The sequence below is a fragment of the Chelonus insularis genome, unplaced genomic scaffold, assembly GCF_013357705.1.
Source record: "Chelonus insularis isolate UGA/USDA-ARS -01 unplaced genomic scaffold, ASM1335770v1 contig_93_pilon, whole genome shotgun sequence".
NCBI lineage: Eukaryota > Metazoa > Arthropoda > Insecta > Hymenoptera > Braconidae > Chelonus > Chelonus insularis.
In genome coordinates, this window is record NW_023276782.1 from 2206937 (window position 1) to 2222179 (window position 15243).

The following is a 15243-nucleotide window of genomic DNA, read 5'->3' on the forward strand; positions in this document are numbered from 1 at the left end:
CTCTAATAATATTCGAGTAACTTTATCTCTGATCATCTAATGAATTGTTTACAGTGACAAACTTTTCTTGAATGTGATCTCGTTGGAAAATAGCTTGCACCAACAACGAGGTCATTATTGCACTAAAGCTATTGTCATTTCAGGAAAGTTTCGAGAGTACCTAAAGTTGGCCAAGCAAATGTATTGCAGAATATATAATTCAAAGGCTTAGAAAATTTTAATAATAATAGTTTGATTACGTATGTAGTAATTAGGTTGAAATTGGATGAATGAATGAATAATGAGATTGAATTTTGATTTAGGTACCTGGTCTGGTGGTCATGGCACCAGGCCGTGATCAAGGGGGAGGGGCGGGTGGCGGGGGCTCGAAAGGACCCTCGTCGTTGTTTATCCTGTCGGAAGATAACTGTATACGCAAGTACACCCGCTTCATAATCGAATGGCCACCCTTTGAGTACGCCGTCCTACTAACCATCATCGCCAACTGCGTGGTACTCGCCCTCGAGGAGCATCTGCCCAAGCATGACAAGACCATCTTAGCCCAAAAGCTTGAGTCAACGGAGATTTATTTCCTTGGGATCTTTTGTGTCGAGGCGAGTCTTAAGATCCTGGCTCTTGGTTTCGTCCTCCATCGTGGTTCTTATCTTCGCAATATCTGGAACATCATGGATTTTTTCGTCGTGGTGACCGGGTGAGATACAAACTTACTTTACTAAATCCTCACTTACTTACTGATCCTTAATATTTGAACAATAATCTGGTTATTATTAGGTTTTAAATAATAATAATAAAAGAAATATGATAAGATGATTTATCATGATTAACACAATATTTGTAATACGAAATCATTGAAAAAAGTTGTTATGTATCGATACAAGTCTAACAGGTCGATGCTTCCATACACCTTCGAGCGGTAAAATGGAGTTGAACAAACATTTCGTCTGCATATAAGGCTTCTATCCATCATGATGTATAAATAAACGCCCACTATAGCTTAATAAATTTCATTGTCTGATATTTTTGTACATGTCATGGACGTGCCGAGAGGATGAAAATAATTTGCCAGACGAAACGTTTGCGATCAATAGTAACGACCTCGCGCTAGTAAACATGCACTTGGTCCTTTATCCACGATTAAGTCTTCCATTTGCTCAGTTTCATCTTCTTGTACCCCATAAAATAGTCATACACACATAAATGTCTGAAAGAAATATGAAGACACGGTTGAGCATAAAAGACTCGGATTTAGAAATAACAGTCAGATTTCACATGTACCCCATATCCTGAAAGTAGGCTTAGGGTTCATTCCCTTTTTTTCCTCCTCTCCATCTCTCCTTGTGGATATAAAAAAACATGCAGATGGTATTTCGTGGGCAAATAGAATTTTAGAGTGATCCTTGGATTAGGTCGATGACCGTGTTCGCTGAAACAAATGTGGACGTCGACCTGCGTATGCTCCGTTCCTTCAGAGTCCTCAGACCATTAAAGCTGGTATCCAAAATTCCAAGTGAGTCGACAATACTTCTGAGATGAATAAGTTGTTGAAAGCTAAATAAATAGGTTCTTCAATAGTTAATCGTCGATAGAATTTTTCTAAAACTATATTTTGTTGTATAAATTAGTTTTACCACATAAAAGTCTATGTATTTGTCTTTAGTTTGGTTTGCTTTAGTATACATTTACTAAGGGTAAATAATTCCAGTAAAGATACAAGCGTACGTGCCCATTTTTAGTACCTTTAAATTAACATTTTAGTCATTATTTTATTCATTATTCAGTGAAATAGGAAAGACTAATAGTCGATGTCAGTCTTGTTAATTCAATTGGTAATCAATATGTAGATAACCATACTTTATGGATTCATATAGACAATTCAGTTGTCACATAAATATACGTAATATCTACCTTATACTCTTCTCTCTTACTAGCATTCCAGTCAGCTAGATAGATCATGATTGTTATTGATTTATTTTAACCTAGGATGAGTGTATACTGTAGTCAGGTAAACACCAGATAAAACGGCATTCATTTATAAATAATAAATAATTTTTATTTATCTTTGTAATTCATTTCATTTTTAATACATAATAGATACTTTTTTGAATATTGCTATCGAATTATATACCTACATATATATTTATATACGGCTTATAAGTCGTATTTGCCTGACACGAAACCAACCAACGCTGACGTATAAGCATACAAGAAAGACGGTGAGACAACACGCAGCTCCATATATTGGTCTGAAAGGTGTCTCAACTATATTTAGCTATGACTATGTTTAGCAACAACACTGAATAATAGATCTGGCTATATATTGATGCATACGTGCTCTAGAGCTGTAACGTATCTTCGTAAATTCGTATTCCTAGAATTGGTGTATAAAATCAGCTAAATAAAACCTGAGTACACTTGAAAAAATTATCCAGGTACAGAATATGTAGATGAAGGGTTCCAATCAACGTGGATAAAAATTAACGTTCTACTTTTATGAAGAGCTCTGCTGTTATAAAAATAAATGTTTCAAAGGTGGAGAAAATTTTTATGCTATTAAACATTAATTTTTATCTCTGTTTATTTAACTTAAAACCCATTTATCTACATTGAAAATTTAATTACATAAAACATACATAAGTTTACTTTTTATATGTCAACTTATGAAAATAGAATATAATATTTTTTATAATACACACTACATACATTACAACATATTTTTATTTTTTAGTTAACTTTTTTTTTAATTAAGTTTTATCTAGAAAATTTCATCAAATAATACATTTGAGCTCGTTGGTTCCCTTGATGAATAAAACGGAAATATAAAAGTCTGTTTTTGCCTATTTGTCATTATTCTAGGGTTTTAGCATCTAGGCTATAAATCAAACAATAGCTTTAAAATAGATTTACTGTCATAGACAATTCCACTAGTCAATTATTCATTTTTTTTTGTTAAATTGAAAGTGATGAAATTATGAATTATTTCTTACATTTAAAAATATATTTTCAGTAATCAATGATATATACAGAATAATTATTCACAAGCTCCTATATGTTTCCCATAATCCTAAATATTCCAGCAACTAGATTAATCTAGTTTAGTACTAGAAGAGCTAGTTATTATAGTGTAGTATAAGTAATTAAGTAGTAAATTAGTGTAATAGAGTAGTAGGTAGTAAAGTATGGTGGGGTGTGTGTGTTTGGGGCAGGTTCATCACGGTTTTCGGGCAAGACGTGAAAGACATGGATATGGATCTGCGTACGTTACGTGCAATACGTGTGTTACGACCGCTCAAACTTGTCTCCGGCATTCCAAGTGAGTAGTGTTGTCAATTATTGCCAAGAGTCCAAAAGAAAAAGTAGATTCACATGATTTCAATTGTGTAATCCAAGAATTTCAAGTATTTTTCTTTCTCTACATACATATCTAATTGCTTACTATGTCTCAAAAACTACTGTTTATGCTTAAAGTCTTCTATTAGAATAGATTCACTGATACTATTTATTTGTATAAGATGCAAACCCGTAGCCGGTTTTTTTTGCATACAGGTCTCCAGGTAGTGTTAAAATCCATCATCAAAGCAATGGCACCACTTCTACAGATCGGCTTGCTGGTACTCTTTGCCATCGTTATATTTGCCATCATCGGTCTCGAGTTTTATTCGGGAACCTTGCACAAAACGTGCTATAGTATAGAAGATATAGGTAAGTTTTTTATCATCACTACTTCACTTTCACCATCACCAACATCATTCTTCAAGTTGACAAACTATTCTCATACATTTTATATTAGCAATGATATTGTACATAAATACAATCAATGATATTTAATGAATGTTAGTATCTAAAAATTATCATAATTATCAGTAATAAGAGTTAATTTATGTACCTTATAATTATTTGTAAAAAATAATCATTAGATAATAAAAGGTTAAATTGTTTGAATAATGGTTTCAACATGAGTAAGTGCTAATTGTGAAAATAGCTTTCATTATAATCCTTGGAAAATAATTATAGAGGTTATTGTGATGTGATTATGAATAGTTTATCTAATTCTATGTTATTAATTTCCTCAATAATGAATATTAATCATACAACTACTCATGTTTTATATTCACTGTTACATTTTTTTCATACTAGTCTAAGAATGATTCTTTGCTAATTGGACATGAAGTCTTCATCTTACTGTTTTTTGTGAGAGCACAATAAATATTTACTTACCTAAAATTCTTAGTTAAATAGACTTTTGAATAGAAAAAGTAATTAAATGTAGTAGATTTTTGTAGTTGGTAAGAAAATAGACTTGAAATAACAAATTGGACTAAAAGGATAATGAATAATCAGTGAACACTTGAAAAATCAACCAATTGTACAGAAAACTTGTAGTGTTAAAGTGTTTGATTATCATAGAATTGAAAATGACCTGCTCTAGAATCATTTCAAAGAACAATACTCAATTTTAAACTATTGTTTAAATAAAAGAATTGAATGAGTTTGGAAAATATAAAGAAAGGATTTACTATTGGAGAACATTTTTAATAGATCTGTCGTTAAAGTAACAAGAAGTTAATTTATTTATCTAGAATGTACTGTTCAATAGATACTTTTTATTCAATAAAAATAATTTAAGTAGAAAATATGAATTACTTTATATTTTCAAGTATTTTATATGATAAAAAAGTATACAGTAAATTTAAAAAAAATATCCTAGTCCAAATTATCGAGTGGTTTTCTTCTCTGCTGGTAGATATTTATCTATTAATAAAATTGAACTAATGTTCTGTGAAGTTTATTCAACCAAGAAATTTTTTACAAAGTTCACTTTAATAAAAAAAGAAACAAGTCGTCACATAAAAAAATATCTTGAAGACTTAATGCACCAGTGACGAAGAATCACTCAGAGTTTATCACATTCATTAACTTCCCAATTCACACTGGATTTCATACAATGTTGTGATTTCATTTTTTAGATAAAATAGTAAAAGAGGGTGATCAGCCAAGTCCATGTAACACAGATAATAAACCTGATGCGCCGACCGGTGCTCACGTGTGCAATCCCAACATTTCAGTCTGCAGAGATAATTGGGCGGGACCAAATAGTGGTATCACAAGCTTCGACAACATTGGATTCGCAATGCTCACCGTCTTCCAGTGTATTACTATGGAGGGCTGGACTGCCATATTGTACTGGGTAACGATAAGAGATATGTTCCTCAGTGTTAATCGCTCCTCGTCGACTCCTGTTGTTTTCTCTTCATATTTGCCACAATCTAAACAAGGTGACGACGAGTGGCGTACTAAAAAGAGTGACTTTGTTTCATCGACACAATGCTTTTTATTCATATGTCCTTGATGTTTTCTAAATTGATATTTATGTCTTTTTATCAATGTTTTTATATGTTACAAGCATTCTGCATCAAAAACTCTTCAATATCACCATTTTCAATTTATTGGAATTATTCATTAATTTTTAAGCTCTCAATGTGTGTTGCTTTTGTCAATCTGTTTATATTTATTGTCGTGTACTGATTGTTTTTCTATTTCTTCTTCAAAATTCTTTTTTATTTCTATATTAATCTTGCAAAAAATTTTCACTCGTCAACTGATTTCAAATCATCAATTGGAAGAATAACGAATTATGGTATGGTAAATTATATTAAAAATTTGTAAGTTTTATTTTTTTTAATTCAAAATTAACTTTAAATCTTAATTCTATTATTTTTCATCCAAGATACTTTGTTTAAATTAAATATTGAAATAACTTTATTGAAATTTTTCAAAAACATACATTTTTTAAATTGATTTTCATTCTCTTTTTAAATTATTTTCTATATTAAACATCATAAAGAAATCAACAGCATTATATCAATATGAAATAATTGAACGGAGGCTCTCGATGAAACGGGGATAGACATCAAAAAGTAAAGAATAACTCAAAAATCTCTTTCTCTTCTTTGGAGAAACTAACACTGATGTATATATTGACTTTGCTCAGTATGACACTGTCAGTTTCAACCCTTACTATCTATTTTATGTGTACGAACTTTTTGTGATACCTGTCAATTTTATTAAAGAACATGGAATACATATTTTACTTATTAAATATACTATAAAATAAATTGCACTTTTAGATAATCAATAATTTGATGTATTTTCGTTCAATCCATGTTCTTTAACTTATTTGATGACTTTGAAAAAGCTTTAGGAATTATTATGGACACTTTGTCAATTTCCTAAACTTTATTCAAAGTTATTTGATACAATTTATAATATTTTTCGCCCAAAAATTAAAAAGTTTTGTTTTTAATGTGTTTTCTGTGTTCTTCCATTTCATTCTTTTCACCTGGTGATGTTTGACGTGATCTTCAAAGGCAATAATATTGTTTATGATATTCAAAATAAATTTTACAGACGAATGATGCTCTTGGTAGCTACTTCAATTGGATATACTTTATACCATTGATCGTCCTTGGATCTTTCTTTATGCTTAATCTAGTTCTTGGTGTGTTGAGCGGGTAAGTATTGCTGTTTTTATCAGTTAATTAGGCAATAAAATTCATATCAAGCATTTATCTTTTTTATTAATAATTCCTTCAGACTAAACTCTCATAAAAAAAATACTAAAATGACCATTGACGGCTGAACTTTTTATTCTTGATAGCAATGTAAACGACTTTATTTGATCACATCGTTTTTTTATTTTATCTTTTCTGCCGTCAGAGAATTTTCTAATGAAAGAACCCGAGTCGAAAGACGAGCAGCATATCGGAAAGCAAAAACAAAACAACTATTTACTACTGCTTTCAATTCATACTTAAAGTGGATCACTCAAGCAGGTTTTTTTAATTTACTTATTATTTTATTGATTTATTATTTTTTTTTTTTAGTTTCTTTATTAATTATTAGTAATTTTCTTTTTTTTTTATTTATTTATTAGCTTCCATTTGTATCAAAAAGCTATAATTTCGTGTAACACATAATAGCTACAACTGCTCTAGGCTCTTTTAATTTTGTAAATTGTATTCAGTTTCATTTAAATGACATTTAAAATGTAGTTAACTTCTGTACAGTCTTATCATTAAGAATCCCAATTGATAATGTATGATAAACCCCTTTAATATCCTCTGTAACTTTGTAACGCTTGTAGAGAATTTGCAAAGGAAAGAGAGAAAGTGGAAAACCGGCAGTCATTTTTGAAAATGCGTAGACATCAACAGCTTGAAAGAGAGCTCAATGGTTATGTGGAGTGGATCTGCAAAGCAGGTAGATGAGCATAAATAAGTCCAATGCTTGATAACAATCATGATTTATACTGAAGCGAAAAAGAGAACAAGTCAACATAAATAAACTCTATAAATTAGATGGCTTTCAACACACTCCAAAAAATGAGCATTCGTTACACATTAATATTAAATAGATTTTCATCAAATATTGTTATCTGTCTTTAGAATTTATGTACCAAGATATATAATATAAATGTAATACCCTATTACTTTTCTTCATGAAATATGAACTTTTTTAAATTATTATTTGTAGTAGTAGCAGTAGAGTAATTTGAAATAATATTCTATAATTCTGATAAAAGAATTCAATGAATATCAACAAATTTATCCATACAATTTAACTACTCATTTAGCTAAGAAAGATAGTTTACTGATTGTTATTTTATCATGTTAAATGATCACTGATGTGTTTCATTATTTACTTCTCAAAGAAGAATTTAATTTCCATTAGTAAATAACTAATTTAATAAAAAGCAATTTGCAAAATTAAAATGATAAAGATTAGTAATGCTTTTATCATTATCATATTGAGTGAAAAATTTAATATAGCTAGTGATTAAATTTTTTTCTGCTATATGTTCTATCAGTACAATTAGATATTTATAAGTAATAAAACTCATTCATTCATTTTAATAAATTCTCAATATTATATCAAATAAATGATTGATTTAATTTATTAGATTTCAATATCATTGATTCCTCAGAGTTATGAGTACACAAGAATTAAAGTATAAAGAATAATATTATTTAATATTAATAATTCTCTAGCAATCAAACTTAAATCTTTTGTCAAAACATCAATAAAAATCAAATATCCTACAAGAGGATGACAAGCCAGTTTTAAATATGATCTAATTTATAATTATTTATGAATCTTAAGTAGATATTTTCCTTCATCATTTTCAAAAAAATTCTCTTTTATTGCTTCAGGACAAATCTGTGCATATTTGTATATATTGTATAACACATAAACTAACTAATTAGCAACACAAATGAAAGTTTAATGACATTTACACAGGTCTTTAGACCTAATATTTACTAAATGTATTTTTATTTTACAGAGGAAGTGATATTAGCTGAAGAAAGAACTACAGAGGAAGAAAAGATGCACATAATAGAAGGTAAAGCATAAATAATATGACAAAATATATTAATTCAATGTTCTACTAATTAAAATAATACTTGATGGATTTGCTTACTTATTGCATCATATACTTTTAATTGCAGCAAGAAGAAGAGCCATAAAACAACAGAAAAAAAAGTTAAAAAATCTTGGAAAGAGTAAAAGTACAGACACAGAAGAAGAAGATGGTGATGACGATCAAGGTGATGGTGAGTTGTATTTTTCTTTGTCATCTTGAGAGATGTTTATTTAACATAACACACCAAACATGAATCATTGAGTTATAAAGCAAACTTTTAATTCACTTTTCAATGTCTTTAGTGCAAGCGTAAAATAAAGCGGTAAAGTGATGTTGCACTGATTTAATAGCCATAAACAAGTTTATCTATTAATTTTAATTTATATCTTATAAAAGTTATTTCCTTCAAAGAAAACTCGTTCTCTATAAAACGGTAAAAAAAAAGATTACAAGCCCTTTTACTTTATGAATGAATATTCTAAACACGCTATCAGATGCTCCTCTTGTTTCAGAGCCTAAGAAAAAACTGAAAGGTAACTACACAATCAGGAATGCCTACGTAAAGAGTAATAAGGCTATAATATATATTTTTTTTTCATTTTTGTCAAAATGATTGTATATTATTTTGCGTATGAGATATATTATTGTATACCAGTAAAAGTAACATGAGTATATAATGCGATGATATGGTAATTTTTACATCAATATTTACGTAATTATTATTTTTATTATTATTATTATTAATGCTGCAAAAAATGCAAACGTATATAAAGTTGTATCGCGGTATAACTTGATTGCCATTGATAATATGAAGCGAATAAATAGAGTTGAACGTGGCGAGTAGTTAGATATCATATTTATAATATTTATTATATCTATATACATATATTTATTGCAATCATGCAGCTGACTAACAAACGGAGAGCATATGAATGCCGATTACAGAAAATTATTTCAAATCGTTTAATGATGTGAGATACGTGAGATGAAATTATAATTTAATCAAAATAGGCATTGTTGCTCATTCCGTTAAAAAATTTATTATTATTATTATTGCTATGATGATGATTATTATTATTATTATTCAAATGATTTCGCATAAAAAATGATTTTTTTCCTTTATTTTAAAATGCTTCTATATGCCTGTAAAAATATGTACTCATTATTTCAATCGTGAATAAAATGCCCGCGGCATCAAATTTGGTTTTAATTAAAAAAATTTAATTAATAAAATAAAATAACATATATATATTTTTTTTTTATTCTCGAATGTGCCGCGTGCATTTGTAGCACGTGGATTTTTTTATCGTTTCGGTATTATGGCAGATATTTATCAGGCAGCGCTGATTAATGTTTTAGCTGGAATTACGCTGTATTTAGCTGGCAAAAATAGATATGGAAAGTAGTACATTAGCGTTGTCAAACAATTGATTGATTAACTGCGTAGAAAGCAAAATCAATTTTATATCATATATAATATATTGATGATATATGAATTAATGTACTAACTCATTTTATGATTATTAGCTTTTACGATTGAAGAATAAGCTAATCCCGCGTAACGCGATTTCTTTGACGCATTTAATTATAGAATTTTTAATTTATTATTTATAAAATCAATTTTTTATAGAACGCAAACGTAGAACTATTATATCTGCTTAGTAGAACTTGATGAAACTATAGAACATATAGCTTAGCTTCATTGTGGGTATCTTGAATACTTATAAAAATGTTTCATAAAAATAAAATAAAAAAGATAAATAACGAAAATAAATGAAATTTTCATTATAAGCTTTTTCAATATTGAATAAAAAATAATAATAATAATTTTAAAAAATATTTATCATTCGAGAAGTAGATATAAAGTAAATTAAACACTTGTTGATAGTCAGTATCTTACATTTCATAAAATAATTCCATAAAGTCTACCCACGAAGCTCCTTGGAGGCTTTACGGAGTTTGTCTGACAGTTTCATTTGCCCAGCTTTATTTTACTTCAATGAGGTGACGCAAGATCCAAAGTAAAGCTCAGTAAAATTTTGACTGAATAAATATTTTCATTTATGCTAATGTTAACTAAATAATCAAAAGAAAATGAACGAGTGGTAATGATCAATTTAGAGGTATAAAAGTATTGGCGAGCTAGCAAAAAAAATATAACAATTTTACAAGTCGACCGACTAAAATCAAGTATATGTTTTTATAGGATTTTCGAGAGCTTCATATCTCAGGTCGAGGGTGAAGAACCAGGGCGTTTGTCTTCAGTTCTGGCGTGCCGAGAAGAGATTTAGGTTTTGGATCCGGCACACAGTGAAGACGCAGTCATTCTACTGGTTTGTCATCATCCTTGTGTTCTTCAACACAGTTTGCGTAGCAGTTGAACACTACGATCAACCAGAATGGCTTGATAGATTTCTTTGTAAGTTATCATCATTTTTTACATAAATACAATATAAACTCTCATTTCATAAAAATGTCTTATTTATATACTCTTGAGTTATTTATTCAAACTCATTATTCATTTCTTGACAGTTGTTACGGAGTTTGTATTTCTGGGGCTCTTCATGTGCGAGATGTTCATAAAAATGTACGCTCTTGGACCACGAATTTACTTCGAGTCAAGCTTCAATCGATTCGATTGCGTCGTCATATTGGGATCGATATTTGAGGTGATATGGTCAGCTGTAAAATCCGGTTCATTCGGTCTCTCCGTCCTGCGTGCCCTGCGACTACTCAGGATATTCAAAGTCACCAAATACTGGTCGAGTCTGAGGAATCTCGTCATTTCGCTGCTCAATTCAATGCGCAGCATCATCTCTCTTCTATTTCTTCTCTTCCTCTTCATCCTCATTTTTGCTCTACTAGGAATGCAACTTTTTGGCGGTCAATTTAATTTCCCATCTGGTACGCCAGCAACTAATTTCAACACCTTTCCTATTGCATTGCTAACTGTCTTCCAAGTAAGTAAAACAACAGCAATTTAATTCAATTAATGTATCTATTAGTCTCCAAAAAGGAAAAAAAAACGTTCAACATTCTCTTATTCAATTTTTAGATCCTGACCGGCGAAGACTGGAACGAAGTGATGTATCAAGGAATCGATTCGCAAGGCGGTCACAAGGGAGGAGGAATGATTTACTCGCTCTACTTTATAATCCTTGTGCTCTTCGGCAACTACACTCTACTTAACGTCTTCTTGGCTATCGCCGTAGATAATTTGGCGAACGCACAAGAATTGACAGCAGCCGAGGAAGGTCAAGAGGAAGAGGATAAAGAAAAACAACAGCAAGAACTTGAAAAAGAAATGGAAGCTTTACAAATGCCTGCAGACGGTAGTGGGCCAAAAGTAGAAATATCACCACCTAGTCCGTCACAAAATTTGTATGTTCACTCAAATACTTATAGATTAACCCTTTCAATTGCTATTTTTTAAATCACTGATAAAAATATATAAATATTGTCATTCTTAGTACATTATCCTATGCCATTTAGTCATTATTAAGTGCAGTATTATATATATTTCTAAAGATTTTATGATCTACAAGTTAACCCGTAACGTTTATATTAAAAAAAAGATAAAAATTTTATGGTCAACATAGTAAAATAAAATAAGCTTTATGTAATGATGTTTATTTTGTAGAGGATGAGAGTATGAAAGGGTTAATAGATAGATAAAATAATTGTTACTATATTTATATAAAATTATTGCAGAGGTGGTAAAGGAGAAAAACAGGCGTCCGAAGAGAAAAAACAGGAGGACGACGAAGACACGGGACCAAAACCAATGCTGCCATACTCCTCCATGTTTATATTATCTCCGACAAATCCGTGAGTTTAATTAATTACGAAAAACACTCCAAGACTTGTTACAACTATTAAAACGTTTATGACTCGTCTATTTTATTTTTTAATTTACTTAATTCTAAACGATATTTCAGAATGTTTTTACTGTTAAATCTTAGAGAATAATAAATTCTCTTTAATTATAGATAACTACATTGTAAAAGTGATAAAAAAATTCACACATTAACTATTCAAAAACACATTTAAAATATTATAAAAAATTTATAAAACGAATGTTTTACCTATTTTATACATTTTTAAAAATAATATGTTCTTTCGGAACTTATTTTTACGATTTTGAAAAGATTTCTTCAATCACTGAATTTTCTAAACTTATCAATATTATTCAAAGTGCATAGTTTGAAAAGATGAGTGAATAAACTCATGGAAATATGTTCTAAGAGATAGAAAATATGAAAGATAATAAAATTGGTTATAAAAAGCCATTGAAAATAGACGAGTCTCAGACTGAGTTGAACTGTTATAATTGATGATTAAATAATTTTGCAGTGTAAGGAGAGCCGCCCACTGGGTTGTAAATTTAAGATATTTCGACTTTTTCATAATGGTCGTTATATCTTTATCAAGTATAGCACTAGCCACGGAAGATCCAGTCGACGAGAATTCGCCGAGAAACACAATACTGAACTACTTTGATTACGCTTTTACCGGCGTCTTTACGATAGAGATGCTTCTCAAGGTCGTTGACCTGGGAATCATACTCCATCCCGGCTCGTATTTACGCGAGTTCTGGAACATTATGGACGCAGTGGTAGTAATTTGTGCCGCCGTATCAATAGGTTTTGATATAAGTGGTAGTTCGGCGGGTCAAAATCTCTCGACTATTAAATCATTACGTGTGTTACGTGTGCTTAGACCTTTGAAAACTATTAAAAGAGTGCCGAAACTAAAAGCTGTGTTTGATTGCGTGGTTAACAGTTTAAAGAACGTCATTAACATTCTCATCGTGTATATATTGTTCCAATTTATCTTCGCTGTCATTGCAGTGCAACTATTTAACGGAAAGTTCTTTTATTGCACTGACGAAAGCAAAAGAACTAAAGAAGAATGCCAGTGAGTAAAATGCTATTACCATATATTTTATTGTTTTATTTTTGGTGCTAATTTAATTGTTTTTTTTCTGTTATCAGAGGTGAATATTTTGTTTTTGAAGAAGATTCACTACTGCCGTCGGTAAAAAATCGTACGTGGCAGCCACAAAGTTTTCACTACGACAATGTGATGGCTGCTATGTTAACTCTGTTTGCTGTGCAGACAGGCGAGGGTTGGCCTCAAATTTTACAACATTCAATGGCCGCTACGCATGAGGACGAAGGTCCTATTCATAATTTTCGTATCGAAATGTCCATATTTTACATCGTATACTTTATAGTATTTCCATTCTTCTTTGTTAATATCTTCGTCGCTTTGATTATTATTACTTTTCAAGAGCAAGGTGAGGCTGAATTACAAGACGGTGAAATAGACAAGAATCAGGTAATTTATTGGCATATTTATTTAGAATCACGAATATCTCATACATAAGTATACTTCGTGCTCTAGATTATTTTTAATTTTAGAAGAAACTTTGTGGACTTATGAGTTTTAAGAGTCAAAAGCAGAAAATATGTTAACATGTTGGTGTTGTAAAATGTTCGGTAATGCTGGTAAAACTAAAAAAATTTACATGAAAAGTCTGCTAAAATATTTTGCAAATGAAATAAGCTTGAGGCAATTAGTGTCACAAAGTTTTGTAAACAAACTTTAAACTTTTGAAATTTGTTAAGGTTGTATATTGATCACTGATACATCTTTCAAACAATTAACCAGTAAATAATAAGTTTGATTCAATTAATTAATATAAATAAATCTACAAATAATCTAATGGGAAAGATTAAAAAAAACTATTTCATTGAATAAAATATTGCATTGTATTGATTCTTAAAACTTATCTTTTATTTAAAAGAATATTTCCAATGATTCTAATAATAATTTATTCTTCTCAACATAATATAAAGAATCTATCTTATTTATTTGCAGAAATCTTGTATCGATTTCACGATAGGAGCTCGGCCTCTAGAGAGGTACATGCCGAATAAAAGAAATAGTGTAAAATACAAAATATGGAAAATGGTAGTGTCAACACCGTTCGAGTACTTCATCATGATGCTTATCGTTTTGAATACTCTACTTCTCATGATGAAGGTAAGAACTTAATACTGAGTTACTAAATCCACATGACATATACTAATCTATGTTATTACTCTTAAAATCATTCAGAAGGAACTTTTAATATAAGATATTTATTTCTTTACCCCTGAATTGATACGCGAGCGACGAAAGAGAAACATTGAAGCAGCAGAGAGTCATCAGCTCCTGTAAACAATTCTATAACAAGCTCTGTCTTTCTCTTTCTCTCTCACCTCCATCTCCTATTATTATCTCAGTATTTCTATACCATAAATAATCCGGGCCCGTTTTTTCTCATTCACTATTCACTTTATTTATGGCAATACTAACCAATCAATGAGCAATTTCTAGCTCCCATAATGATGTCAATTAATTCTGCAACAAGGATTCGCATTTGAGAAGCTCAACTCAATCCCATATAACCTGTCAATTATCATTAACACACAGAATACTTGTATTTTTACCAGAGATTCATTGTATTTGCCTGCATATATTCACTTGTTGTCTGTATAACTGTCATTCCCAATCTGTCTCTCTGTTGATACACAACTAACAATTATTAACCACCTCTCATCTTTTCTTTTTCTACTTTTTTCAATTAAAATAATCCAAATAAGTGTGTTCCCTTTGTCATAAATCATTTGAATACTTTTTTAAACCTCGTTAATGAAATTCTCATTTAATTTAAGAGAATCATTCTTTGTAAATGAGTACCATCAAGCACTTACAGGTCGTGAAATTGTGCGAACGGTATGCGAAAGCTTCTCGCTGATTTATTATATTTATTTTTA

The 15243-nt window shown here is 30.2% G+C and overlaps 1 protein-coding gene across 12 annotated transcripts in view; it reads left to right on the top strand.

Annotated features, from left to right (window-relative positions):
• The first annotated feature begins 374 nt into the window (after nucleotides 1-374).
• cac (cacophony) overlaps nucleotides 375-15243 on the top strand; it is a 36542-nt gene continuing 21673 nt past the window's right edge. For 7 of the 12 annotated variants that reach the window (XM_035092455.1, XM_035092448.1, XM_035092450.1 and 4 more), the window contains exons 1-16: nucleotides 542-691; nucleotides 3204-3310; nucleotides 3544-3699; nucleotides 4965-5185; nucleotides 6406-6509; nucleotides 7142-7257; nucleotides 8339-8398; nucleotides 8505-8609; nucleotides 8932-8952; nucleotides 10626-10838; nucleotides 10952-11379; nucleotides 11475-11800; nucleotides 12131-12247; nucleotides 12773-13336; nucleotides 13414-13759; nucleotides 14303-14467. In XM_035092455.1, the coding sequence (XP_034948346.1) occupies nucleotides 666-691; nucleotides 3204-3310; nucleotides 3544-3699; nucleotides 4965-5185; nucleotides 6406-6509; nucleotides 7142-7257; nucleotides 8339-8398; nucleotides 8505-8609; nucleotides 8932-8952; nucleotides 10626-10838; nucleotides 10952-11379; nucleotides 11475-11800; nucleotides 12131-12247; nucleotides 12773-13336; nucleotides 13414-13759; nucleotides 14303-14467 (3075 nt within the window). In that variant the 5' untranslated portion in view covers nucleotides 542-665. Of the gene's footprint in view, nucleotides 692-1406; nucleotides 1508-3203; nucleotides 3311-3543; nucleotides 3700-4964; nucleotides 5186-6405; nucleotides 6510-6714; nucleotides 6831-7141; nucleotides 7258-8338; nucleotides 8399-8504; nucleotides 8610-8931; nucleotides 8953-10625; nucleotides 10839-10951; nucleotides 11380-11474; nucleotides 11801-12130; nucleotides 12248-12772; nucleotides 13337-13413; nucleotides 13760-14302; nucleotides 14468-15243 lie in introns of all 12 variants that reach the window. The other 5 variants (XM_035092452.1, XM_035092447.1, XM_035092446.1 and 2 more) reach the window with 5 other exon arrangements.